At 43.5% G+C, this 27,418-nt stretch overlaps 2 protein-coding genes across 2 annotated transcripts in view; both read right to left on the reverse strand.

The window, feature by feature from the left end:
- On the reverse strand, positions 1 to 25,175 carry LOC143793398 (uncharacterized). The gene is made up of 8 exons (XM_077280338.1): positions 24,778 to 25,175; positions 21,182 to 21,361; positions 20,238 to 20,361; positions 16,648 to 16,739; positions 16,410 to 16,569; positions 14,810 to 14,907; positions 14,573 to 14,690; positions 1 to 5,117 (listed from the first exon to the last, which is right to left on the reverse strand). Exons 1-8 carry the CDS (start codon positions 24,853 to 24,855, stop codon positions 3,715 to 3,717), a joined length of 2,253 nt encoding a protein of 750 aa, XP_077136453.1. The 5' UTR covers positions 24,856 to 25,175; the 3' UTR covers positions 1 to 3,714.
- The window catches only part of LOC143793562 (uncharacterized), a 293,906-nt gene that overhangs the window by 261,300 nt on the left and 5,188 nt on the right, over positions 1 to 27,418 (reverse strand). The window lies entirely within an intron of this gene.

A 27,418-nucleotide genomic window follows, 5' to 3' on the forward strand; every position in this document is an offset into this window, starting at 1 on the left:
TATGTCTTTTCCTATGTGTTTGTTTCTGCAATATTCACTAATGCATTCGTTCTTCAGATTATAAAATTCCTATGCCTATTCTATATCCTACTGTAACATAAATGTATTAAATATCACATCTCCAGCCAGAGCCCCTGAAACAGCCTGGGTACATTTGATCCATTTTCCCCATTGTTCCTCAAATTTCTTAACAGCACCTCTCTTTATATCTTTTTCTCCATTAGAATGGTGTTATTCAAGTCTCTAATTATCTGTTCAATCTCAGGTGGACTACACGACAGCCATTGCCTGGCAATACACTTTCTTGTATGATACAAAAGTTTGCCTACTCCCAAATGAATAGATGCATTAATACCACAATCCCCCAGATATCCCAGGATACACTTTTTTGGCTTCATGTCCAAATGTACATTAAACACCTCTCAGACCAATGTATCCACATCCTCCCATAGCCCTCCAAGCTTGGGGCATGACCAAAACATATGTAATAGGTCAGCTTCTTCTCTACTACAGCTTGGGCATTCATCTTCACTGCTCAGCTTCATTTTTTTCATCATCTTTGGTGTCCTATAAGCACCATGAATAAGGAACAACTTGGATCTTCTCTGGGTCCAAATCTTTGTTACATGATTCCCTGGCCACGTCAGGTAACAGACCTCCTGCCAGTAGAAAAACTAAGTCTAAAATGAGGAGCTGCGTATTATTCCCTAGGCTGCTCCCTCCCACATGCTGCACCAACCACTGGGCTGGGCAACCTCTCTCCTCCCATATCTGAGTGCATGGTTTTCTGGCCAGAACCGTGGATGACCATAAAACTTTTCACCCGAAGTTCTAAATAGGACAGTGTCAGCGCCACTGGGTTCTGCTGGATTTTCTCTGTGCAGGGGAGACCAAAGACGGCTACTGTATTTAATTCCTGGTAGCTATGCTTTTTAACTCAATGACGCAGAGTTCTAGAGGTGGCTGCATGGGATGGGCTTGTGGGGAACGGAATGCAGATTCCGATTATGTGCTTGGATAGGTTCAGAGATATTGCATTATTTTATTATAAGTCATTTTCTAGATTCAATATCTCAGAGCCTTGTGCTGCTGAACCTGCAATTTGCCAGAGTGCAACAAAGGAAGCCAGCTTCACAAGAGTTTAAACCCCTGTGATAATGGTAGGACTTGGTGCTGGGGACACAGGGTCAATGCCTTTTGCCCCCTTCCACCTGAGAGTTTCAAAGGCCTATTTGCTTGCACTAATTAAAAGAAAACATTGGGCTGCTCTGTCCAAGAAAGTGCCTTCCCAGGATAATGAGGTCCCATTATTTGAGGTGTATTTGACTTCCATTTTGACCTAGGGGGGAATACAAGGGTGGAGGTTGAGCTTGGGAGCAAGCACCCTGGGCCACTGTATCTGACAAGGAATTCCATCAGATATCAAAATGTTATCAATTAGATATCATTTTCCCATATCTCACAAAGAGTCTTTAGATTCCGTTCTCAAATCCAACAGGGTGGTGAGACAACACAATCCCATGTGGCAAACGATCTCCAATCTCCATAGATGGCACATGACCTGGCGGCAGTGGCAGCAGATCCTTGCTCTTCCTAAGACACACCATCAATTACCTCAACATGTGTCTTAGGCTAGGTTTACATTGATTTAGTGCAGTCCGTTCAACGCATGCACCACACAAGTGTCTTTTAAAGATCGCGTTAAGTGATCGCGCTAGCGCAGATGCTCCATCTGTGCTAGCGGTGACGGACCCCGAAACGCTGCAGACCGCGTCCAAGGGTCCATCACAGAATGACGGCACATCACTAATGCATGCAGATTATGACATGCGTTAGCGATGCGCTACATAATGGCAGTCAATGGGTGCGCTAACACATCCGTTACATAGCGTTAGTGCCACTATGTAACAGATGCCGTCAGCGGATTGCCATTAACGCAATGTGAACCTAGCCTTATTGTCCTACCTCCTGGGATCAGCCCTCTTGTTGGGCAAAGATACAAACACCCACCCCATTAAACATAGCTCCAATGATTAAGAATGTTCATAAAGCCCAGTCTCAGCCTGTCTGCAAGCTTGTGTATTGGAGATAAACATGACCCTACCAGGTACAGGACAAAGAATGCTGACACTGGCCGGATTACAGTATGGTCCATGTGTACAGGCTGGGGTGACAATCTGTTACAGACATGCTGAAAAATATAAAGACTCCTGGGACTCTGGAGCGATGAGAACAAAATAAAAGTGTTTTTTTTAACTGATGGATTCAAAACTGTTAGACATTACAAAGGTCACAAATACACTAAAAATGCAAGGTGTCTACAGTGATATATGGTGTTGGCAGTGACCTTATGTGGGACTGCATGAGTGATTCTTGTGTTGGGGTCTACATGTCATTGATGGTATCATGAATTCACAGATGTTCTGCACTATAGTGAAAGAGAAGATGCTGCAATCACTTAATGCTCTTGGTAGACCTTCACTTTTCCATCAAGACAATGGTTCGAAACACACATCTAAGACCAATGTAACATTTTAAAGAACATGGTAAAAGTGATTCACTGGCCAAGTGTTTTCTGATCTGAACCCCACAAAACAACTATGGTGAATTCTGGAGAGACAAGTTCTCATCACTCTCCATCCAGCATCTAGGCGCTAAGAGCTAAAAGAGAAAGAAGATGATGCATTATGTAACCAACTTGTTTATTCCAGGCCTAGAAGACTAGGTGTTGTTTTTAAAAATTGTGGAGGACAAACAAAATGATAGATGAAGTAGCTTTTGATGTACTCATTTTTAGCAACTTATTTGTGGAAACCTAAAGAATTAGTAATGAAAGCACTCCATGGCTCAGCACCACCCTACATCTCCTCCCTGGTCTCAGTCTACCACCCTACCCGTGCCCTCCGCTCCTCTAATGACCTCAGGTTAGCATCCTCAATAATCAGAACCTCCCACTCCCGTCTCCAAGACTTTACACGTGCTGCGCCGATTCTTTGGAATGCACTACCCAGGTTAATACAATTAATCCCCAATCCCCACAGTTTTAAGCGTGCCCTAAAAACGCATTTGTTCAGGCTGACCTACCACCTCAATGCATTAACCTAACTATCCCTGTGTGGCCTATTGAAAAAAAAAAAAATCAGGTTCCTCGCGTCATGTTCTCATACACTTTTTGCAGTTAATAGCACTCTTTGTCTGTACTGCTACATAGGCAGTTAACTGGTTCATGTAGCTTTACAGGAACACCCGAGCCTTACACTATGGCTGGTCCAAATAACTAAAGCAACTGTTACCATCCACCTCTCGTGTCTCCCCTTTTCCTCATAGTTTGTAAGCTTGCAGGCAGGGCCCTCATTCCTCCTGGTATCTGTTTTGAACTGTGATTTCTGTTATGCTGTAATGTCTATTGTCTGTACAAGTCCCCTCTATAAGTTGTAAAGCGCTGCGGAATATGTTGGCGCTATAGAAATAAAAATTATTATTATTATTATTATTATATTAACCCAACTTACAGGTTTTGATTACAAAAAAAAGTTCCATGAAACTCAGTGTTGGCAACATTTTAGAAATTGTTCTTGTGTTCAGTGAGATATTAATAAAAATCTTACTGATCAAAGGGGGTGTACTCATTTATGCTGAGCAATGTTTATAAAAAAAATTTTTAAAACACAGAAAATAATTACCATTTCTTTCCTGCATGCCTTCTCTCCTGTTTTACAAGATATGATTTATGTATGAAAGATTTCCACCATTCTGTGTGTGACTTCTCTCGTGGCTCACAAGACTTGATTTTTTTGTGAAGCATTTCTCACAGCGTGAACATGAATACGGCTTCTCTCCTGTGTGAATTCTCTGATGTGTAATAAGACTCCCTTTAACCATGAAAGACTTCCCACATTCTGAACATGAATACGGCTTCTCTCCTGTATGAATTCTCTGATGTCTAACAAGATTCCCTTTAAGCGTGAAAGACTTCCCACATTCCAAACATGAAAATGGATTTTCTCCTCCGTGGATTTTCTGATGTTTATCAAGTTGTGATTTCCCTGTAAAGCACCTTCCACATTGCAAACATGAAAAAGGTTTTTCTCCTGTGTGATTAATTCTCTGATGTTTAATAAGACTTCCTTTTTCTGTAAAGCATTTCAAACAGAATGAACATGAATACGGCTTTTCTCCTGTGTGAATTCTCTGATGTTTAATAAGATTCCCTTGAGCCGTGAAAAACTTCCCACATTCTGAACATGAATATGGCTTCTCTCCTGTATGAATTCTCTGATGTATAATAAGATTTCTTTTATCTGTAAAGCATTTCCCACACTCTGAACATGAATATGGCGTCTCTCCTGTGTGAATTCTCTGATGTTCAATAAGACGCATTTTACTTCTGAAGGCCTTCCAACATTCCGAACATGAAAATGGCTTTTCTCCTTTGTGAATTTTCTGATGATTAATAAGAGTCCCTTTAATTGTAAAGCATTTCCCACATTCTAAACATGAATATGGTCTCTCTCCTGTGTGAATTCTCTGATGTTCAATAAGACGCATTTTACTTCTGAAGGCCTTCCAACATTCCGAACATGAATATGGCTTCTCTGCTTTATGATTTCTCTGATGTCTATTAACAAGCTTTTCGTCTGTAAAGCATTTCCCACATTCCGAACATGAATATGGCTTCTCTGCTTTGTGATTTCTCTGATGTCTATTAGCAAGCTTTTTATCTGTAAAGCATTTCCCACATTCTGAACATGAATATGGCTTCTCTCCTGTGTGAATTCTCTCATGTATAACAAGTTCTGATTTCTTTGTACAGCATTTCCCACATTCTGGACAGGAATAGCTCTTATTTCCTTTGTGTTTTCTTTGTGCTAAAAAATCTGAGCTTTTAGTAAGTTGCTTATCACACTGAAATCTTGTATCCACTTTGTCACCTGGAATTGTGGTAACAATGCGAGAATGCTCGGGAGAGGGTTCCTCATGATTAGGAGGATTATAAGAAAATAAAGTTTTGTGAAGTCCGGGAGGTCCATGAAGGGTAATGATGTTTTCTCCATTAGAGTGCTTCCCGATATCTTCTTTACAGTTTAGTGATAACCAGTTATTCTCACAAGGATTTCCTATAAGGATGAAAGATAGATTGGATGTGAATTTTTTTCTACAACACAATAGGGATTTCTAACTTTTTTTATGGAGCTCACAATGAAAACCCTCGTCAGTAAAAGTACCAGTAATAAGAAAGACAACCACATGCCATAACATTAACACAATGATGGGTAAATTGAATAACACTTATAAACTGGTGACATTGGCACAAGTCAGAGTTGGCAGAGATTAGACAGCAAATAGACAGTTCTTAAAGGAAACCTGTAATCAGGAATTACCCCCCTTATGTAACACCAGTGGCATTTTACTCTCGTAGCAAGATTCCTATTATGCCCTAAGTGTAGATACGTGTCCACGCAATTAAAACTGGAGCTTTAATATTTCAGTACCGTATGCAAATGAGATTAACTAATCACAAAAATGACCCTACATGCAGGAGCAGTTGAGCTCCAGCCACTGTAATCACATCCTCAGTTTGCCTAAGGGTACCGTCACACATTGAAATTTTCATCGCTGCGACGGCACGATCCGTGACGTCGCAGCGATCGTATGAATATCGCTCCAGCGTCGTAGACTGCGGTCACACGTTGCAATCACGGCGCTGGAGCGATGCCGAAGTCCCCGGGTAACCAGGGTAAACATCGGGTAACTAAGCGCAGGGCCGTGCTTAGTAACCCGATGTTTACCCTGGTTACCAGCGTAAACGTAAAAAAACAAACAGTACATACTCACCCGTCGGTGTCCTTCAGGTCCCTTGCCGTCTGCTTCCTGCTCTGAGTGCAGCCGTACAGTGAGAGCAGATCGCAGCACCGCTGTGATCTGCTCTCACTTTCCGGCCGGCACTCAGAGCAGGAAGCAGACGGCAAGGGACCTGAAGGACACCGACGGGTGAGCATGTACGGTTTGTTTTTTTACGTTTACGCTTGTAACCAGGGTAAACATCGGGTTACTAAGCGCGGCCCTGCGCTTAGTTACCCGATGTTTACCCTGGTTACAAGCGAAGACATCGCTGGATCGCTGTCACACACAACGATCCAGCGATGACAGCGGGTGATCAAGCGACGAAAGAAAGTTCCATACGATCTGCTACGACGTACGATTCTCAGCAGGATCCCTGATCGCTGCTGCGTGTCAGACACTGCGATATCGTAACGATATCGCTAGAACGTCACGAATCGTAACGTCGTAGCGATGGAAATTTCAATGTGTGACGGTACCCTAAGGCAGTGTTTCTCAACTCCAGTCCTCAAGACCCACCAACAGTGCAAGTTTTCAGGATTTCCTTAGTATTGCACAGATCACAATTTCATCACCTGTTCAAGCATTAATTCCATCACCTATGCAATACTAAGGCAATCAAGAAAACTAGACCTGTTGGTGGGTCTTGAGGACTGGAGTTGAGAAACACTGGCCTAAGGGCACGATAGGAACCCTTAGAAGCCTGCAACAGCACTGAAGGCACATTAACTCCTTAAGGACCAAGCAACTTTGTACGATAATGAAAAAGCCCCATTTTACAATTCTGACCAGCGTCGCTTTAAGAGGTAATAACTCTGGAGCTTCCACACATCCCAGTGATTCTAAGGCTATGTGCACACGTTGCGGATTTTCCAGCAGATCCGTAGCGGTTTTGACGCTGCAGATTCCCAGCTGTTTTCCCTGAGTTTACAGTACCATGTAAACCTATGGAAAACAAAATCCGCAGTGCACATGCTGCGGAAAAAAACGTGCGGAAACGTAGCATTGTTTATTCCGCAGCATGTCAATTCTTTGACACCGCGTCGGAAAGGTAATCTCACGCAACAGAAGGGCTTCCCTCCAGCCCCGCTTCCTATTGCTATTGCTGGCCATTAGAGGCGATTATCTCTGAGCCACATACATGCTCTTTGGAGCTCCCTCATATTCAGCTGCACCAATCACTCCACCTCTATACAAGACAGCTACCCACTGCATCACGCTTGATCGGCGTCCTATTTATGAGTACTATCTACATACTCTGAAAGGCACAGCACGTGACTGATGAAAGCCTGACAATAGGCTGAAACGTTTCCAGTGCTACCTTAGTACTAATAAAATCTGCAAATCAAAAATACTTAAGTTGAGTGCGAGACTTCTCTTTAGTTCACTATATGAACTCATAATGACCTGGACAAAAAACAATTGTGGAATTATACTTTTTTGTAATTTCACCGCACTTGGAATTTTTTTTCCTGTTTTCCAGTACACGATATAGTAAAGCCAATGATGTTGTTCAAAAGTACAACTCGTCCCCAAATGGCAAGTCCTCACATGGCCATATTGAGGGAAAAATTAAAAAGTTATGGGTTTGGGAAGAAGGGGAGCAAAAAATGAAAATGCAAAACCGAAAATACCTCTGGTTGTTAAGGGGTTAACGCCTTTCTGACATCAGACGTACTATCCCGTCCATGTGCCCTGGGCCCGTCTGACCATGGACGGGATAGTACGTCGGAGCCGATTGGCCGCGCTCACAGGTGGTGTGTGACCGATCGTGGCCCGGTGTCAGCTGATTCTCACAGCTGACACCCGATACTAAGTGCCAGGAGCGGTCACAGACCGCTCCCGGCACTTTAACCCCCAAAATGCTGCGATCGAAGATGCATTCCGGAGCCTGTACAGGGGCTGACAGCCCCTCTGCCTTTGCATCGGAGACCCGGTGGTGTGCTGCAGGGTCCCGATCGCTGCCATGCAGACCTGATGTCCTCATGACGACATCGAGGTCTCCAGAGCTGAGAGACTTCCTGTCATGCGCAGTGCTTGTCAGGAAGTCTCTCAGGTCAGTGTGGAACTCCGTGCAGCGCTGACAGCTTCTATACATGCAGATCTGGATACCATAGAAGCGATCAGCCTGCACAAAATGAGGGTCCTATAGTGGGACAAAGTGTGACACACAGAATGAAGTAAAAAAAAAATGTTTAAAAGAATTGTAAAAATATTTTTCAAAATATAAAAAAAAAAAAAAAAAAAAATCAATATTCTATAATAAATGTTTGCATAAAAAAGTCTAAACAATAAAAGTACACATATTTGGTATCGCTGCGTCCATAATGACCCGACCTAGAAAACTGTCCCACTTAGTTAACCCCTTTAGTGAACAGCATTAAAAAAAAAAATTTATGAAAAAAACAAGGCAAAAAACAATGCTTTCTCATCATACCGCCGAAGAAAACGTGGAATAGCACTCGATCAAAAAGACGGATATAAATAAACATGGTAGATGAAAACGTCATCTTCTCCTGCAAAAAACAAGCCCCCATACATCTCCATCAGCGGAAAAATAAAAAAGTTACAGCTTTCAGAATAAACCATGCAAAAATAATTATTTTTTATATAAAATAGTTTTTATTGTATAAAAGCTACAAAACATAAAAAAAGATATAAATGAGATATCGCTGTAATCGTACTGACCCGAAGAATAAAATTGCTTTATCAATTTTACCACATGCAGAAAAGTATAACCCTCCCCTCAAAAGAAATTCATGTTTTGCTGGATTTTGGTCATTCTGCCTCACAAAAATCGGATTAGAAAGCGATCAAAAATGTCATGTGCCCGAAAATGGTACTAATAATAATAATAATAATAATAATCTTTATATAGCGCCAACATATTCCGCAGCGCTTTACAGTTTAACAGCTTCAAACACAACAGTCATAGGTAACAATGTTAACAATACAATAATTAGAGCACAATAAGCCGCCCCTGCTCGTGAGAGCTTACAATCTACAATGAGGTGGGGGAGATACAGAGCACAGGTGTGGATTTACAATGATGTATTTACAATGATGGTCCAGCCATCTTCAGGGGGTGGGGGATAGATGGAGATAGTGAATGGGCTACACACACACACACAAACATAAAATGACTGGAACGTGATAGGCCGCTCTGAGCAAATGTGTTTTGAGCGAGCGCCTAAAACTATGTAAATTGTGGAAGGTCCTAATATCTTGGGGTAGAGTATTCCAGAGGATTGGTGCAGCACGGGAGAAGTCTTGGAGTCGGGAGTGGGAGGTACGGATTAGTGCAGAGGTTAGGCTGATAGACAGAAATGAGGGAGGACATGTAAGGGGGTGCCGCACTGTGGAGAGCTTTGTGGGTGAGAACAAGTACTTTGAATTGTATCCTGTAATGAATGGGCAGCCAATCTAAAGACTGGCCAAGAGCGGACACGTCTGAACACCGATTGGCTAGATGGACAACCCTGTCTGCTGGATGGACTGGAGAGAGGAAAGTCGAGTGAGGGGGAGGCCAATTAATAAAGTTGCAGTAGTCCAGGCGGGAGTGGATCAGGGCGACAGTGAGGGTTTTTGTTGTTTCCATGGCGAGAAAAGGACGGATTCTAGAGATTTTCTTTGGTTTAAGCGGCAAGAGATTGTATGTGGGATGTGAAGGAGAGATCAGAGTCAAACATAACACCCAGAGAGCGCGCCTGCTGCCGGGGTGTAATTATGGTGCCACCCATGGAGAGAGAAAGGTTGAGTTTCAGATAGAGAGCAGACATGATGTTGGAGACTGCGGACAGACAGTCAGTGGCGTTCTGTAGTACAGCGGGGGTAAGGTCAGGGGATGACGTGTATAGTTGTGTGTCATCAGCGTAAAGATGGTACTGAAAGCCAAATCTGCTGATGGTCTGTCCAATTAGGGCCGTGTAGAGAGAGAAGAGAAGGGGGCCAAGGACTGAGCCCTGAGGTACCCAGACACTGAGAGGAAGAGGAGGTGAAGTGGAGCCAGAGAACAGAACACTGAAGGAGCTATCAGAAAGATAGGAAGAGAACCAGGAGAGAGCAGTGTCCTTAATGCCTAGTGACTGGAGCCTAGAGAGTAAGAGAAGGTGGCCAACAGTGTCGAAAGTTGCAGAAAGGTCAAGAAGAGTGAGCAGAGAGTGGTAAACATTACATTTTGCTGTCAGAAGGTCATTGGTCACTTTGATGAGTGAAGTTTCTGTCGAATGTAGGGGGCGGAAAGCGGACTGTGAAGGGACTAGGAGGGAATGAATGGAGAGGTAATGGGTAAAGCGGGAGTAGATCAGGCGCTCCAAGAGTTTAGAGATGAAGGGGAGATTGGAGACTGGTCTGTAGTTGTTTGTTCAGGATGGGTCGAGAGAGGGTTTATATAATAATGGAGTAATGATAGAGTGTTTGAAGGAGGATGGGAAAATGCCTGAGGAGAGGGAGAGATTAAAGATTGCAGTTAGGCGAGTTGTGACGACTGGAGAGAGAGTGGGGAAGATGAGAGAGAATGGGGTAAGTAGTAGTAGTCAGTAGTCGGACGAGAAGAAGAGAGGAGCCTGGAGACGACTTCTTCTGTGATGGGATCAAATGTGGAGAGTGAGCCAGGGGAAATGCAGGGAGGGATGGGGGTCACTGAAGTTGGTGGTTGGGAGCGGATTTCCTGCCGGATGTTATCTATTTTCTCTATAAAGTGGGAGGCCAGGTCATCAGCACAAATGTCTGTGGTAAGTACCAATAAAAACGTCAACTCATCCTCCAAAAACAAGACCTCACATGACTCTATGGGCCAAAATATGGAAAAATTATAGTTCTCAAAATATGGTGATGCATGTCAGGGAATAGGAAGACGCTCTTGTTACTTCAATTACACATACAGAGCTCTCAGCTGCAGTTTCCTCCACAGGGGGAGGGCTTTTGGTTTTAGGCTAGGAAATAACTGAGTGAAGCAGGAGTCTTCACGAGTCTTTGTCCGGGGTCTAGCTGCTATACAGATGTGCTATGCATCTAGATGTGTGCATCCTCTACAGCACACAGTCGGCCATGAGATAAGATGACATAACGACATCTAAGTGTTTATTTTCAACCTTAATCCCATTTTATTTGTAATTGTATTGTATATTTGATAATTGTCTTTATAATATCTTTTTATACTTTACACTACTGGCTTGTCTCTCCATGCTCTATAACGAACTGTCGCGTCCTCTGAGGTGAATTACACTGATTTGGGTTGGCTCAGGACCCGTTAATACTTGTGAAATCGGAGCTGGTGGCAGCGGATTTGTCCTTTGCGTTTGGGAGTCTTTGTAGCGACTGGCGGTGTTGTTAATTATTGTTCCTGCCTGAGTGGAAGTAGTTATATCGCCCTTCCTGCAACAAGCCCATTAGTCAGTCCAAAGTAAGGCAGATATTCTGGCGACTAATTATCCGAGGTGCAGTACCCTGAATGATCTGAGGGTAAGGGGGGCGCCAGAGAGCTGTAAGTTCCAAACCGAAACTGGGAAGTGGGATATAGATAAATCCCCTTCAGAAAGAACCAGGGGCAACCAAACAACCCCAGTTCATGACAAATTGGTGTGAGTGGTGGGGATGATAAAGGTATCTTCCCCGTGAACCCTGACATACAGTTGGGATTCGTCACAATGCAAAAACTATTTTTGCAATAAAAACCATTCCCTCCTGCTTGTGCCGATAGCCGGCAAAGCAGGAGAGATTGATGAGAGCCCTGTTCAGCACCCAGCGCCGGGGAACAGCGCTTACTGTAACGCTTCTTCCCTGATGCCGATGCATGTCACATGGATGACATCCCTGTGTGTTATGTGTATGCACGTGTGCTGGATGTTTTGTGGCCCGTGCCGACATTAAAAACGGACATGTCGGCGTGTTTTGCCCATGGGCACACAGTCCGAGGAAACACAATGACATGTGCACAGACCCATTCACTTGAATAGGCAAATAGCACTCCGTTCTTCCCGAGTCTCTCCGCATGGCTGCCCAAAGGTATAAAATTCTGTGACACACCCATGGTGTCAATATGATCACTGCACCCCTAGATGAATTCATTGAGAGGTGTAATTCGTAAAATGGGGTCACTTATGGGGGTTCTGCTGTTTTGGCACCTCATGGGCTCTCCCAGTGGGTCATGGCACCTGCAAACCGTAACAGCAAAATCAGGCGCTCCCTCCCTTCTGAGCTCTGCCATGTGCCCAAACAGTGGTTTACCCCCACATATGGGGTATAAGAGTACTGAGGACAAATTGGACAACAACTTTTGGGGTCCAATTTCTCCTGTTACCCTTGGGAAAATAAAAAATTAGGGCGAAAAGATCATTTTTGTGGAAAAAATATGATTTTTTATTTTTACGGCTCTACATTATAAACTTCTGTGAAGCCCTTGGGGGTTTAAAGTGCTCACCACACATCTAGATAAGTTCCTTGGGGGTCTAGTTTCCAAAATGGGGTCACTTGTGGACAGTTTCCATTGTTTAGGCACATCAGGGGCTCTCCAAACGCAACATGGCGTCCGATCTCAATTCCAGCCAATTTTGCTCCTTCCCTTCCAAGCTCTGCCGTGCGCCCAAACACTGGTTTTCCCCCACATATGGGGTATCTGCGTACTCAGGACAAATTTCACAATAAGTTTTGGGGTCTATTTTCTCCTGTTACCCTTGGTAAAATAAAACAAATTGGAGGTGAAGTACATTTTTTGTAAAAAAAAATTAAATGTTCATTTTTTCTTTTAAACATTCCAAAAATTCCTGTGAAGCAGGGAAGAAGGGTTAATAAACTTCTTGAATGTGGTTTTGAGCACCTTGAGGGGCGCAGTTTTTAGAATGGTGTCACACTTGGGTATTTTCTATCATATAGACACCTCAAAGTGATTTCAAATGAGATGTGGTCCCTACAAAAAAAAAAAAGAATGGTGGTGTAAAAATGAGAAATCGCTGTTCAACTTTTAAGCCTTATAACTCCCTAACAAAAAAAAAATATTGGTTCCAAAATTGTGCTGATGTCAAGTAGACATGTAGGAAATGTTACTTATTAAGTAAGTAAGTGATTCAATTTTAATTTTTTTTCCGGAGTATGCTTATACCCCATATGTGGGGGAAAACTACTGTTTAGGAGCATGGCAAGACACAGAAAGGAAGGAGCGCCATTTGATTTTTGGAGTGAAAAATCGGCTAAAATAGATAGCGGACGCCATGTTGTGTTTGCAAAGCCCCTGATGTTCCTAAACAGTGGAAACACCCACAGCTGACCCCATTTTGGAAACTACATCCATCAAGGAATTTATGTAAAGGTATGGTGAGCATTTTGAAAGCACAAGTGCTCCACAACATTTTAAGAAAATGGACTGTGAAAATTAAAAATTACGTTTTTTTTCCCCCAAGACTGTTGTTTTAGCCCTAAATTTATAATTTTATCGAATAAATCATCTAGAGGTGCAGCGAGCAAATTGACTCCACGTGTTTCACAAAATGTTATACCAATGAACGGTGGAGAAAAAAATTACATTTTATCGCTATAATGTTGTTTTAGCCCCAGATTTTACATTTTCACAAGAGGAAATGGGTAAAGATGACCACATAAATTATTACACAATTTCTGCTGAATGTGGAAATACCCCATATGTGTCTGTACAGTACTGCTTAGCCACATGGCGAGACTCAGGGGGGAAGAAGCGCTATTTGACACAAATTTTCATAGAACAGTATAGAGGCCCTAAGTGGCAAGAGAATTCCCCGTTAAGTGACCCCATTTAGGTAATTACACCACTCTGGAAATTTATCTAGAGGTGTAGTGATGAATTTGACTCCGTGTGTGTTTTCCAGAAATGAGCAGCAATGGATGTTGGTAAGTGAACAGGCAAATATGCCACTATAGTGCCTGGATATATTGCAGTGCCTGGTATGGTGAAGTGCCAGTACACTGTAGTGCCCCGTACAGAGAAGTGGGGCTCAGGAGCAGGGTGTATTTGGAAGCTCATATTTTGGTGGATTTCTTTTGTTGTTAGCCACGTCATTTTCCAGAGCCTTTGTGCTACCAGTAATGAGGTCACCTCCTACAATTCTGTTAACAAATAAGGAATCTTTGTGGGGACTTTTTTTTCTGGGTTGACTAGAAGCTTTTATAGGAGGCATTTTTGGGGACACAACGTTTTGGATCACATTTATCCTGTGCTCTACGATGAGCACTTACATTAGCGTTTTCATCTAAATCTACAAAATACATGATTCAGATGACACTTCCGAAGGATTCACTCCCTATAATGAGGCAGCAGAGTTACTCTGGACTCTGTCTGGCCTCTGTTCAGAGGTGTCCTTTTCAGAGCTGCAAAAACTGTGGTCGACTGCCCATTTTAGAAGGTCACAACCGAATCATAGGACAGAGGGAATCCTCCGCTGGGGGTTCCGTCTGAATCACAAGCTCAGACATTTATATGGCAGCACAGGACTTGTGTAACAAAAACATGAAAGTAAAGGATGGAAGTAATATGAAAAAAATTATAATTAGAAAAATTAAATATGTGCATCCTAAATCACTAAAAAGAGGTGTGAAGACGGCCCCGTTATTGATCGGTGCACCGCCGGACTCTGTACAGGAGCAGCCGCGCCATCACCGGACACTTCTGTAGTGAACAGTGAATAAAGCTTCACTGCACTGGAGACTTCACACGATATCACACACCGGTCACCATCATCACGTGTCAGTCACTATTACATACCTGTGGAAACATCACCCGGAATCTCCTCCTTCCCGCCACTTACAGACGGCTGATCCCCCCTCGTCATCACTTCATCTTCTGTCTCATCCTCCACTTTAATGTTAGTCAGATCTTCCTCCTGATATATCAGATGTAACAATCAGCACAATACAAGAAACCAAAATCTGTGGCATCTATGACCTCGCTCAGAAATGTCTCTCGATATACAGATCCGGTACAGGGCTCAGCACCGTCTACCTGATGATCCTCCGGGATGTTGTGATTCTCCTCTGGACAGTCCTGGGGATACAGAGGACAGGGACATCTCTCTGATTGATTTCTTTCCCCGAGTTCATCTGTAGGAAACACAGTGATGGAATACAGCGGCAAGTTAAAGTTTGGACACCCCTGGACAAAATTACTATTATTGTCAACAGTTAAGCAAGTTGAAGAAGAAATTATCTCTAAGAGATGAAGTTAAAGTTGACAAATTTCCTTTGTATTTTAGGCAAAAAAAAAAAGGTAAATGTGCGGATACAAAAGTTTGGGCCCCCTGTATGGTTAGTACCAATTAGGGCCCCCTTTTAGAAGCATCACAGCTTGTAAACAGTTTTTGTAGCCAGACAAGGGTCTCAGTTCTTGTGTGAGGGATTCTCATCCACTCTTCCATGGACACTTCCTGCAGGTCTGTGAGATTCCTGGGTCGTCTTGCATTCTCTGCTATTTTCAGGTCTAGCCGCAAATTTCCAATGATGTTCAGATCAGGGGACTGTGAGGGCCATTTTAAAACCTTCAGCTTGCCCCTTCTGAGGTTGTCTGTTTTGGATTTTGGCGTGCGTTTAAAATCAGTCTCCATTTGTAGCAGCCATCCTCTTCCTCTATTCACCTTCAGCTTTTTTACAGATGGTGTTATGTTTGCATCAAGAATTTGTGGAAATTTTATTGAGTCCATTCTTCCTTCCTCCTGTGAAATGTTCCCCGTGCCATTGGCTGAAGCACAACCCCAAAGCATGATTGATCCACCTCCATGCTTAATGGTTGGAAAGATGTTCTTTTCCTGAAATGTTGTGCCCGTTTTTCTCCACACATACCTTTGATTATTGTGGCCACAGAGTTCTATTTTAACCTCATCTGTCAACAGGGCTTGTTTCCAAAATGCATCAGGTTTGTTTAGATGTTCTTTTGCATACTCCTGATGCAGAATTTTATGGTGAGGATGCAGGAGAGGTTTTCTTCTAATGACTCTTTCATGAAGGCCATATTTTTGCAATTTTCTCTGAACAGTAGAACAATGTACTACAACTCCAGTCTGCTAAATCTTTCTGAAGGTCTTTTGCAGTCAAGCCGGGGTTCCGATTTTCCTCTCTAGCAATCCTACGAGCAGCTTTCACTGAGATGTTGCATGGTCTTCCAGACCTTATCTTGACCTCCACTGTTCTTGGTAAGTGTCATTTCTTAATTACATTTGGAACTGAGGAAAGAGCAACTTGAAAACACTTTGCTATCTTCTTATAGCCTGGGTTTTTATAAAGCTGGAAAATGTGCATCACCTGTCCTTTCCTAATGATGATAGTGAAGAAGCCATAACCCTAACAGGCTAATTAAGGTCCGAAACCTTGGTCAAAATTATCTGAGCACACAAATCTCCGAGGGTGCCCAAACTTTTGAATTGCCCTATTTTCCTTTCTGCAATTTATTAAATTTAAAAAATGATAAATAAAAAATATATTTTACCTAAAATACAAAGGAAATGTGTCATCTTTAGCGTTAGGCCTTTTAGAGATCATTTCATCTTCAACTTGCTTAATTGTTCACAATAACAGCAATTTTGACCAGGGGTGCACAAACTTTTACATACCACTATAGATTGTGTCATGTGATGATGAGATGATGGGAGTAGTAGTAGGTGACCACAGAACACATGACAGTCTCCCCTCCTCACCCTGATCGGACCATATTGGGATGGTCTCTGGTGCTCCATGTATAACCTCAACCTTAATATCAATCAGATCTTCACCCTAAAAAGTAAAATGTAAGATGAGCTCAGGTCCCATCACTTCATGGTCAGATGTTGTGGGGGCTTCAGTGTCATCTACCTGATGATCCTCCGGGATGTTGTGATTCTCCTCCGGACAGTCCTGGGGATACAGAGGACATCTCTCTGGTGGATTTCTCCTCCTGGATCCATCTGTGGAGACACACAGACTGAATACATCACCTGCCGTGTATCTGTCTATATATGATACAAGAGAAGGAAGAAAGCAATACTGTAAAAAAAAAAAAAAAAAATGCACAGTACTCCTGAAAATCATAAAAAATAGTGAAAAATCTTTATTTAGCACAGAAAACAGCAAGTGAAATAAAACATAATTAAAAACAGATGCGAGTACAAACACTGCATAGTCCTGAGAATATAAATAGAGGGAAAACAGCACATTGCACGATATGTGATTTCATGATGCCTTATTGGGTTATGGTGAGAGACAACCCAGAAGCTGTACATCAGCCAAGAAAAGAAAGTTCAAATAACTGCCATTTGCCATTCATCTGTGTGCCATATATATGTGTTTTTATATTTTGTAGTTTAATTCTGTAAGTGTATTTGATTTACTGTACATAGACTTTGTAATCTTTGCTATTCCTTGATTAAAAATATACAAAATGTAGTACCGAAAATCATGTGCTTTTATCATAAAACATTAGGAGTAATTTTCATCAAAAATTGAAAATATCTAGAAATCCTGATGTGATAGCCAAAAATGTAGTTCATATTCGTAATCAGCAGCCAAAATTGACTTAAAATATGTTTTAAAACCTTTTGCCAGAAAAATTGTGTTGACCAGTGTAATTTTTACTACTGTTTTTTTGCACTTCCCTATTTTATATTTATTATAGTAGCGCACCTGGGTCATAAAACTGTCCGTCTACACATGAGACACGTCTCTCAGAACCGGTAATTCTAGGTTTATGTATCACGGACTGAATTACATTGTTGTGGTCCTCACCACCGGTACCGAGGTCCCAGCACATTGTGAACCCCAAATATGAAGTGATGATCAGCGAGGCCAAAGCCTTATGCTCTCTGCTCTGCACCCGGAGGATGAGGACCCTGAGGAGATGGACAGAGAAGACCCTCGTCAGTCAGATGGAGAAGCCGCACTAAGAAACACAACTTCTCCAAGTTCCCTCTCCACCAGTGATGGAACCACAGAGGAGCTGGAGAAAGCTCCACATTTCTATCTATCGATTTCTTTTCTCCTAATTCACCGTTATGGAGATTGGGGGAAGGACAGTTACCATTTACCAGTGATTGTTTTTTGAGACCTCATGATGTCAGCATGAGGACATGGCCTCCCTCCTGGACAGGATCCTCTGGGATCACTCTAAGGCTTCTTTTACACTTGCCGTGGTTTCCTTTTACACGGCTTACGGACACAGCTCCCATTGAAAATCAATGGGGCTGCAAAAACAACGGAAGCTTGTATTTGCACCATGACTTCTGGTTTTGCGGAACGCCATTTTTTTTTTTCCAATACTTTTTCAATAGTATTGGAAACACGAAAAATGTCAATATGCAAGTTTTTTGCAGTCCGTCATTGCAGCAGACCATGAAAAATGCAGCGATACGGCCAGAAATAACAGGCTGCAAAAAACTAAGGTAAGTGTAAAAGAAGCCTAAGAGGAGAGAACCTTCCGTCCTCCGGTTAAAAGACGAGTTACTGCATTTTTATCCTTTTTAAAATAGAGATAAATATCAATATAGAAAGAAAAATAGGCAGCAAGTGCGCTGAAAGTTCTAAGTTTGACTCCGAAGGAGGAAAGTGCACGTGTACGACTAACGGATGAAGTCACAGCGCTCGGGAGGACGGTGTTGTGGGGAGCCCCCGGTACGCAGCGGTTAGTGCCTATCAATGTGTAATATGAGAGGACACTGGAGAGCAGGCACCGGGGTCATGGGCGCTTACTGATGTACACGGGGAACCAAGGAGAGATTGTCTGGTCAGATTCCACAGAAAAGCCCCATAATACATATTCTACTGAACAAACAACCCTTTACGGGAGACTTACACTGATTATTACCAGCATTGTGCGGCCCGATGTCCCTGCAGGGCCAACACCTGCGTCACCATCCCACTTATATCGTTCTCCTCAGACCCCATGAAGAGCCCTTGAGGATAGGACACCCCGTCCGTGCATTCTGACGTTATGTGACAAGACTCTTTAACCCCTTCCTGATATCTGGTGTCTATGCATGGATGATGTCAGGTGCGCGTCTGTGGAGTGAGCTCTGATTGCTGCCATTTAACCACTTCACTGCTGCCGACAGCTTGACAGTGCCATTGAAAGGGAACTTGTCATGTAAAATAACACTAATAACCTGCAGATACAGGGTTAATCTGCAAGTTAATAGCATTTTTAACCTTAGCACTGAGAGCCCCACCGCTGTCAGGAGGAAATTAACCTTATTCCACCTGGCAGTGTTCAGCTTCCAGTCAGAGTTTCGGCTGGTGAAGCTACAGTCACCGCTGAGTGTATACAGAGCAGTAGTTACCGCGCCCCCGGCACTGACCGACAGCCGGCTCCGCATTATGGCTCAGCATTAGAGCCGGCCGTCAGTCAGTGCCGGGGCGCAGATTCAGCTGCTGCTCACTGTATACTGAGGAGTCACTGAAGCCGCACCGACCGCACCTCTATGGCTGGAAGCCGAACGCTGCCGGGGAATAAAGGTAACTTCCTCCAGGCAGTGGGGCTCTCAGTGCAGGCGCCATTAATCTGAAGGTTAACCCCATGACTAAAGGTTAATGCTATTTTACATGACAGGTTCCCCTTATGTGATTTGGTGTCCCATTCCCCTGCCAGTCACTAAATCGCAGGGTGTCAACAAATGTTTGCCATGACAGCCGGAGGCTTGCAGAAGACCCCTGTCTCTGCCTCCATGGTTTTCTTATGAAGCCAGGAATTAACAGAATCTCAAGTTTTAGTCCCCATTATTTTTGCTTTGTCTCCCAAAAGAAAAAAAAAAAAACATAAAAAACAACACAAACACCTCCCCAAACATGCAATAAAAACACAACGATCACAGGTGACCCAAAATTATACCAATGAAAAGGTCAGCGCACCATTCAAGAAGGAAATCCGTCACACAGCTCCGATAATGGAAGGTAAAGTGATGGGTCTCTATGCTAAAAAAAAAACACCCACAAGATTGGAGTCACCATAACTGACCTGGAAAATTGCACAGAGGTCGTTCTTACCGCCCAATAAATGCCAAAAAACAAACCCCAAAAAATAAATGTTATTATTATTAACTATATCACCTCAGCTGGATTTTTTTTTTCTGTTTTTCAGCACATTATACAATAAAATGCTAAATTTGTCCTGCAAAAAAAACTTCAAACGTCCGAGTATGGAAAATAATGTTGGGAGTGCGAAACGATGGCTGCCCTCTGACTCTCTGCAGACCTTGAGCCTGGTATGTCTGTTTGAAGGAAACTCAAAAGACCTGGACTTATATTACTCGACTTAAAAGCCTCAGGATCCTTTTTGGAACATTTTGAGCCTCCCTAGAAGCTACAATGCCTCAAAACAAGAGGAAAGAAGTCTGGAGAAAACTCATCTATTATAGGACGACGCCGGAGAGACGTCATCACATCCACCGGAGCCAACAAGGAGCCTCACTTCTCACCTCGTGGTGTAAGAGGCCGGAGCTCCTCCATCATCACGTCCTGGTACCGATCCTGGTGTCCTTCTAGATACTCCCACTCCTCCATGGAGAGATAGACAGCGACGTCCTGACACCTTATAGGAACCTGACAACAGCCACACCGTCATCACCCAGAATCCTCCAGTGCTGTATAATGTCCCAGCAGTCACCTCTCCGCTCATCACCCAGAATCCTCCAGTCCTGTATAATGTCCCAGCAGTCACCTCTCCGCTCATCACCCAGAATCCTCCAGTGCTGTATAATGTCCCAGCAGTCACCTCTCCGCTCATCACCCAGAATCCTCCAGTCCTGTATAATGTCCCAACAGTCACCTCTCCGCTCATCACCCAGAATCCTCCAGTCCTGTATAATGTCCCAGCAGTCACCTCTCCGCTCATCACCCAGAATCCTCCAGTGCTGTATAATGTCCCAGCAGTCACCTCTCCGCTCATCACCCAGAATCCTCCAGTGCTGTATAATGTCCCAGCAGTCACCTCTCCGCTCATCACCCAGAATCCTCCAGTCCTGTATAATGTCCCAGCAGTCACCTCTCCGCGCATCACCCAGAATCCTCCAGTCCTGTATAATGTCCCAGCAGTCACCTCTCCGCTCATCACCCAGAATCCTCCAGTCCTGTATAATGTCCCAGCAGTCACCTCTCCGCTCATCACCCAGAATCCTCCAGTGCTGTATAATGTCCCAGCAGTCACCTCTCCGCTCATCACCCAGAATCCTCCAGTGCTGTATAATGTCCCAGCAGTCACCTCTCCGCTCATCACCCAGAATCCTCCAGTCCTGTATAATGTCCCAGCAGTCACCTCTCCGCTCATCACCCAGAATCCTCCAGTCCTGTATAATGTCCCAGCAGTCACCTCTCCGCTCATCACCCAGAATCCTCCAGTCCTGTATAATGTCCCAGCAGTCACCTCTCCGCTCAGCAGCTCAATCATCTTGTTGCTGAGCTCCAGGATCTTCTTGTTCCTCTCATGTAGCAGGGAGTGCGGGGGAGGCTCTGTGATGGGGCCCGGGCTCCGCCCTCCTGACTCCTGGAGATGGATGATGGGAGTCACACCGTCCCCCGGTGTCCTCCTCACTATTGTGTAATCCTGTGTATGGAGAGAGACACTTAGGGAGAAGATTCCTTCCCGACTCCAGATCTGACAATCAGTAGAAATCCCGGGATCAATAACCGTCTCCAGTAATCTGGGGCCATAACCGGGAATATTATTCCCCTCCGGACAGACATCCCGGCCCCTCTACAGCTCTTAGAGTTCATTCCCACTTGCAATGAAATCAGAGGACTGCAATCTGATAAGATATCGGATTGCATTCGGACCAATGTTATTCTATCATTGTGTGTTCATCTGCGTTTTTTTTCCAGCTCGGATCGGATCACATCCCGCAATAGAAGTTAATGGGTGAAAGAAAAAAAAAAAAAGAAAAAAAATCACACAGCACTCAGACCATGCAAGTGCTGCCCAATTTTAACGCACCGATCGCATTTGAAAAGACAGCAATTCATCTGCTGCGTACAGTAAAATCACAGAGTGACAGAACAGAATAGATATATACAAGTAGATATATACAGGTCAGTGACACAAACATATATGTATATATAATAGATAGATAGATAGATAGATACGCCTGTAATGTATCTGCCATGTAGTGTAATATCAGTGTGTTTAATTAATAAAATATCATTTTTTTTTTAGAAAAAAAAAATGGCGTGGCCTCCCACATAATTTTTTTAACCAGCAGAGGGAAAGCCGACAGCTGGGGGCCGATGTTTAGAGCCTGGGAAGGGGTTAATACCCAGGGAGCTTCCCAGGCTTTAAATATCAGTTCACAGCTGTATAATTAACCTTTACTGGCTACTAAAATGGGGGACCCCCCAAAAAAATGATGCGGGGTCTCTGTATAATTTATAACCAGCAAAGGCTTTGAAAGCAGCTGCAGGCTTATATTAATAGCCTAGGAAGGGGCCGGGGATACTGCTCCCCCAGGCTAAAAACATCAGCTCTCAGCCGCCCCAGAAAAGAAGCATCTTTAAGATGTGCCAATTCTTGCACTTAGCCTCTGCCCTGTAGCTGTGGCAAGTGGGGTAATAGTTGGGGGAGGGGTTGATGTCACATGATAATACAAAGGTGACGGGGGTCAGCGGTGCGAGCACTTCCGGCTGCGCGTCCGGCAGCGCTTGTTAAATGCCGCTGTCTCAGTTTGATAGCGGCAATTAACTAGTTAATGGGCATAGGCGGATCACAATTCTGCTCGCGCCCATTGCACGCACGTGTCAGCTGTTGAAAACAGCTGACATGTCGCGGCTTTGAGGTGGACTCACCGCCGCAGCCCACCTTACTAATCTTAATTAAACCATACTTACGACGTCGCCCATTCCCCTGACGCTGAGATGCTGCTAATCAATTTGTCCCATCACGATTGTGCTGATATCAGAAAGGTGAAGCGAGTTCACTGGCTGTGAACTCGCAGGACCAGAACCTGACAAACGTAACCGCAAGCAGGAGAACTTTCTCACCCAGTGTCGTCAGAGATAGGTAATAGGAGTTCACAGGGAGACACTTAGAACACGGTGCTCAGTGTCGCTGCTGGATGACAGGCTGTATGGTCGCATCATGCAACCATGCAGCCTGCCATCTAGATGTAGCAGAGCTAGACCAGTCATGGTACAAATGGATTTGCAGAATCTCTGTGTATATGTGATGAATATTGTTGTTTTTTTATTTTTAACTCTTTTGCAAATGACAAGGGTATCGGGGGAATGGGCGAGGCCGTAAGTATGGTTCAATTAAGATTATTTAAGGAGTCTATGTCTTTCAATTAAACGACTTTATTCTGGGTGTCTTCAGTTTCATACAATGCCACTATGGGGTTAGTAATGGGGCATCTTATTGATGCCTCGCTATTACTAACCTCGGGGCTTGAAGTCACCTGACGATACAAAGGTGTCATCAACCCTCCCCAGCTATCATCCCACATGCCACAGCACCAGGGCAAGTGGGAAGAGCAAGGCTAAGTGACAGAATTGGCTCATCTTAGAGATGCGCCATTTCTGGGGCGGCTGATAGATGATGTTTTAGTCTGGGGGGGGGAGGCTGTATCCATGGCCCCTTCGTAGGCTATTAATATCAGCCCAAAGCTGTCTGCATAGGCTTTGCTGGTTGTTAAAAATAGGGTGACCCAAAGTCATTTTATTTGGGGGGGCCCCATTTTAATAGCCAGTAAAGGTTAATTATACAGCTATGAGCTAATATTAATACCCTGGGAAGCTCCATGGGTACTATCCCTTCCCAGGCTATAAACATCGGCCCCCAGCCATCTGCTTTCCCTCTGCTGGTTACAAAAATTGCACGGGAGCCCGCGCCATTTTTTTCCCCAAAAAAATAATCTTTTATTAACCCTTTTCCCACATTGGGGCGTAATAGTACGCCAATGTTGGACTCCCTCCCTGCCGAAGCCCATATCTTTCACGGAAAGATGCACACCGGTGGCCCTCGTCAAGTGATCGCGGGTCGCCGGTGTGTTGGCATGACAACCTAAAAAGTCTCCTGGAGACCTCTATGGTTGTCGGTGACGGCTTGCTGTGAGCATCACCCAGTGGTCGGCGCTCATAGCAAGTGAGTAATTCTGCTATATAGAGGCTACCTGATCATCGCCTCTACGTAGCAGAGCCGATCGGGTTGTGGAAGCTTCTAGTCTACCATGAAGAATGCTAAAAGTAAAAAAAATGTTTTTAAAAATATTTAAGAAATAAAAGTTAAAATCACCCCATTCAAAATAAAACAATAAAAAAAACAACCAAACCTACACATATTTGGTATCGCCAAGTTCAGAAAATTATATATATATATATATATATATATATATATATATATATATATATATATATATATATATATATATATATATATATATATATATATATATATATATATATATATATATATATATATATATGTGTGTGTGTGTGTGTGTCACTGACAAGTATATATCTATGTATTCTACGTGTATAGATCCATTCTATTCTAACCTGTCACTCTGATTTTACTGTACTCAGCACATGAATTGCCGGCTTTTGTTCTATCTATTATATATATATATATGTGTGCTTTGAAGAATATTTCCTTTTAAAATTATGTATAAATGACAGAACTGCTCTATGTAAAAGCTCATGTTAAACTCATATTTCAATCGGATAGCAATCACGCTGCAGTCGGATGTAAATCGGATGCTAGGTGTGAAAAATCAGATTGTACTCGCATAGAAAATGCATGACACTCACATTACATTCGTCCGACTCTCCTGCATCAAAATCGGACGGATTCTAAAACCGCTAGTGTGACTCCAGCCTTATAAAGAATCCCCATGATAATTCCTCCAGGCAGAGAGCTCCACACAATCACTGCTCTTACAGGAAAGAATCCTTCTCTCTATTCTGGATTTCCTCCTCCCGATGTCGGACTTGTCACAGAACACAATAAAGCTGATAGAAATGTAGAGGAGTTACCTCTCCGCTCAGCAGGGAGATGATCTCCAGGGCCAAGTGGAATAATCTTCTGGTGGTCCCATTTCTGTCCTCGTCCATCCTTGTGGGGCCATTCAGGAGGAGGAGGGATGAGCACTGGATCAGCTGGAGGGATCTCGTCCTGCCGGCGTCTTCATGATGAAGGAGAAGATGGAAATCACAGGGGACAATATAACGTGAGATACAGAACCGCAGTCACTGAGCAGCGAGAGGAGCAGGTCCTCCGAGTCATCACCACATGGATTATAGGAGGATTCCCAACAAGGACAATTATATCAGTGACCAGATAGCGAATAAGGGATAGATGCGGATTCCCCATGGTGGGTCGTCAGAGAACTTTTTTCTGTCTGAGAACTACAAATACCGAAAACTGTGGCTATTTAGCCATTGGTGAAAAGTATAATGACCGAGGAGTCTATGGGAGGGTCCCCTATTCCCTTCTTTCATCTTCCCTAGGCTTACCCAATAAAGATCAACTTCCTTCTCATACCCCCACCCTTTCCTCTTCCAACCAGTTATAAAATTTGAATAAAATAATTGGAATATTAATAAGTCTCAGGTCCGTCACGTCCAACCTTTCTCCACCTGTTCTACATTCTTCTTTGATTATTTATAACCCGCGATGTCATTCACTTGGAGAAAATCATAGGGCTCGTACCTATCCCGCACTCTGTTCCCCCACTGTCTACATTGGCTTGAGTTCACTCATTTTTAGTTCCCTCTCCCCTTGTCTCTCTCCACATGTCTAACTAACTTTCCTTATGTTTTTGATGCTTTGAATTGTCAAACATTTTGCGCTACAATTATGCACCTTATTTTGGGTCTGTATGGTACTGTGATATTGCCATAGTCATGCATATTGCATAATAGGGCTCTGATCATTTGCATTTTGTGAGCAACATTACATTGACATCTTTATTGTGGGGGACATGCTTGTGGGTTGTCATTGCCCCCATACTAGGGCACGACATGTGTATAGGTGTTCATTGCAAATCTGCAATTTGTAAGTGTTTTTAATATTTTTGTGTTTTGTTCTTCATATATCTTTTGATGTTTGCCAACAAAATATTAAATTTCTCATATGTGGAGGTGTTCCTATGTATGTGGGCATGACCTTTGTCTTGTTCTTTGTTATGTTTAATCTCAAGCCCATGGTGAACCCTCCCTCTTGGTAGTTATTTGCGGTGCCCTCCACCCCTTGTCTATTTGAAGTCTACTGTCAGGAACACGAGGTATTTGATTGTGTATTAGCACGCACACCGAGCTCTGCTTCGTCCCTTAAAGCCGAGTAGACACACGCTGCGGGCCATTCTGACCCCCCCCCCCCCCAGTCCTCTTCTCACTCTGCCTGTATATGTGTGTGTGAATCCTAAACCCCTAATTTCCTCCTCCCAGAAGAATTTTTATTGGTTTTAGCTGCAGATACCAGGCTCTGCAAAAACCACTCATTCCCTCCTCCCAATTGGTACTGGTTGGAACTGGTGTGAAAGCCCTGAGTTTCTTTGTTCGATTAAATTTATATATAGGGGCACCGATTTGGGCTAGAAAGATAAGAATTATATATTCCGAATGTCCATCGGTTGACCTATCACCCACTGAAAGCACGAGCAACTAAACGCCACAAGTGCAAAGTGTGGATTTCTCAGTAAGCGGTTCAGGTAATTGATCCGTGTTTACACTTAAAAGAATCGCCCTGACGTGGTGCACCTCGTGATCCTGGTGAATTTCTTATACGAGGTTCCTACAGTGAGATATGAGTAAAAAACAGTTTTCATATTGTAAGTAAAGAGGTTTCGGTTTCAGCTTCTAAGTGATGTCACCACAGGGGGAGTGCCTGGGTTTTGGGCTAGACTATATCAGTGAGACAGCATTCCAGCAGGGTCTTTTGTGTCCGGGGTCCTGCTGCTGAGACATATGTGCTATGCATCTAGATGTATTTATCCTCCTAAGCCACAGGCCAGCCAAGACGATACCATGACATAACGACCTGTAAGTGTTCTATTCAATTTTAATCCCATTTTATTTGTAATTTGCAATGTACACATGATTTTATCTTCTTTATAATATCTTTTATACTTTGCAAACACGGCCTATCTTTTTATGGAGTAAAATATATAATTTACTAGCTTGTGTCTCACTGCTCTATAAACGAACTGTCACTTCCTCTAAAGTGAATTACGCAACTAATTTGGGTTGGCTCCGGACCACTTAAAGGGCCACTGTCACCCCCTCCAGCCGTTATAAACTAAAAGAGCCACCTTGTGCAGCAGTAATGCTGCATTCTAACAAGGTGGCTCTTTTAGTTTTTGATGCATGTATTCCCAAAATAAAGCATTTTATAACTTCTCCAAAATACCTGTCTTTCGCCAGGGAGGCAGGTCTTAACCCCCCTGCTGCAAACGCCACACAGTTGTCATTCAAATCTTCTTCGGCCCCCTCCGCTCTGTTTTCGCATGAAATCCGGCGCCTGCGCTGTGTAGTACTGTCTGGTGCAGGCGCAGTGAGCTTTGGCCGTCTGACGTCACAGCCAGGCTTGCAGACTGCGCCTGTGCGGCCACACACCTACCTTGGTAATCCCAGCCCCGCAGTGTGTTATGCATTATGCAGAGTGCGGGGCTGGGAT

This window comes from Ranitomeya variabilis, chromosome 1 (assembly GCF_051348905.1).
Source record: "Ranitomeya variabilis isolate aRanVar5 chromosome 1, aRanVar5.hap1, whole genome shotgun sequence".
In the NCBI taxonomy this organism is placed as follows: domain Eukaryota; kingdom Metazoa; phylum Chordata; class Amphibia; order Anura; family Dendrobatidae; genus Ranitomeya; species Ranitomeya variabilis.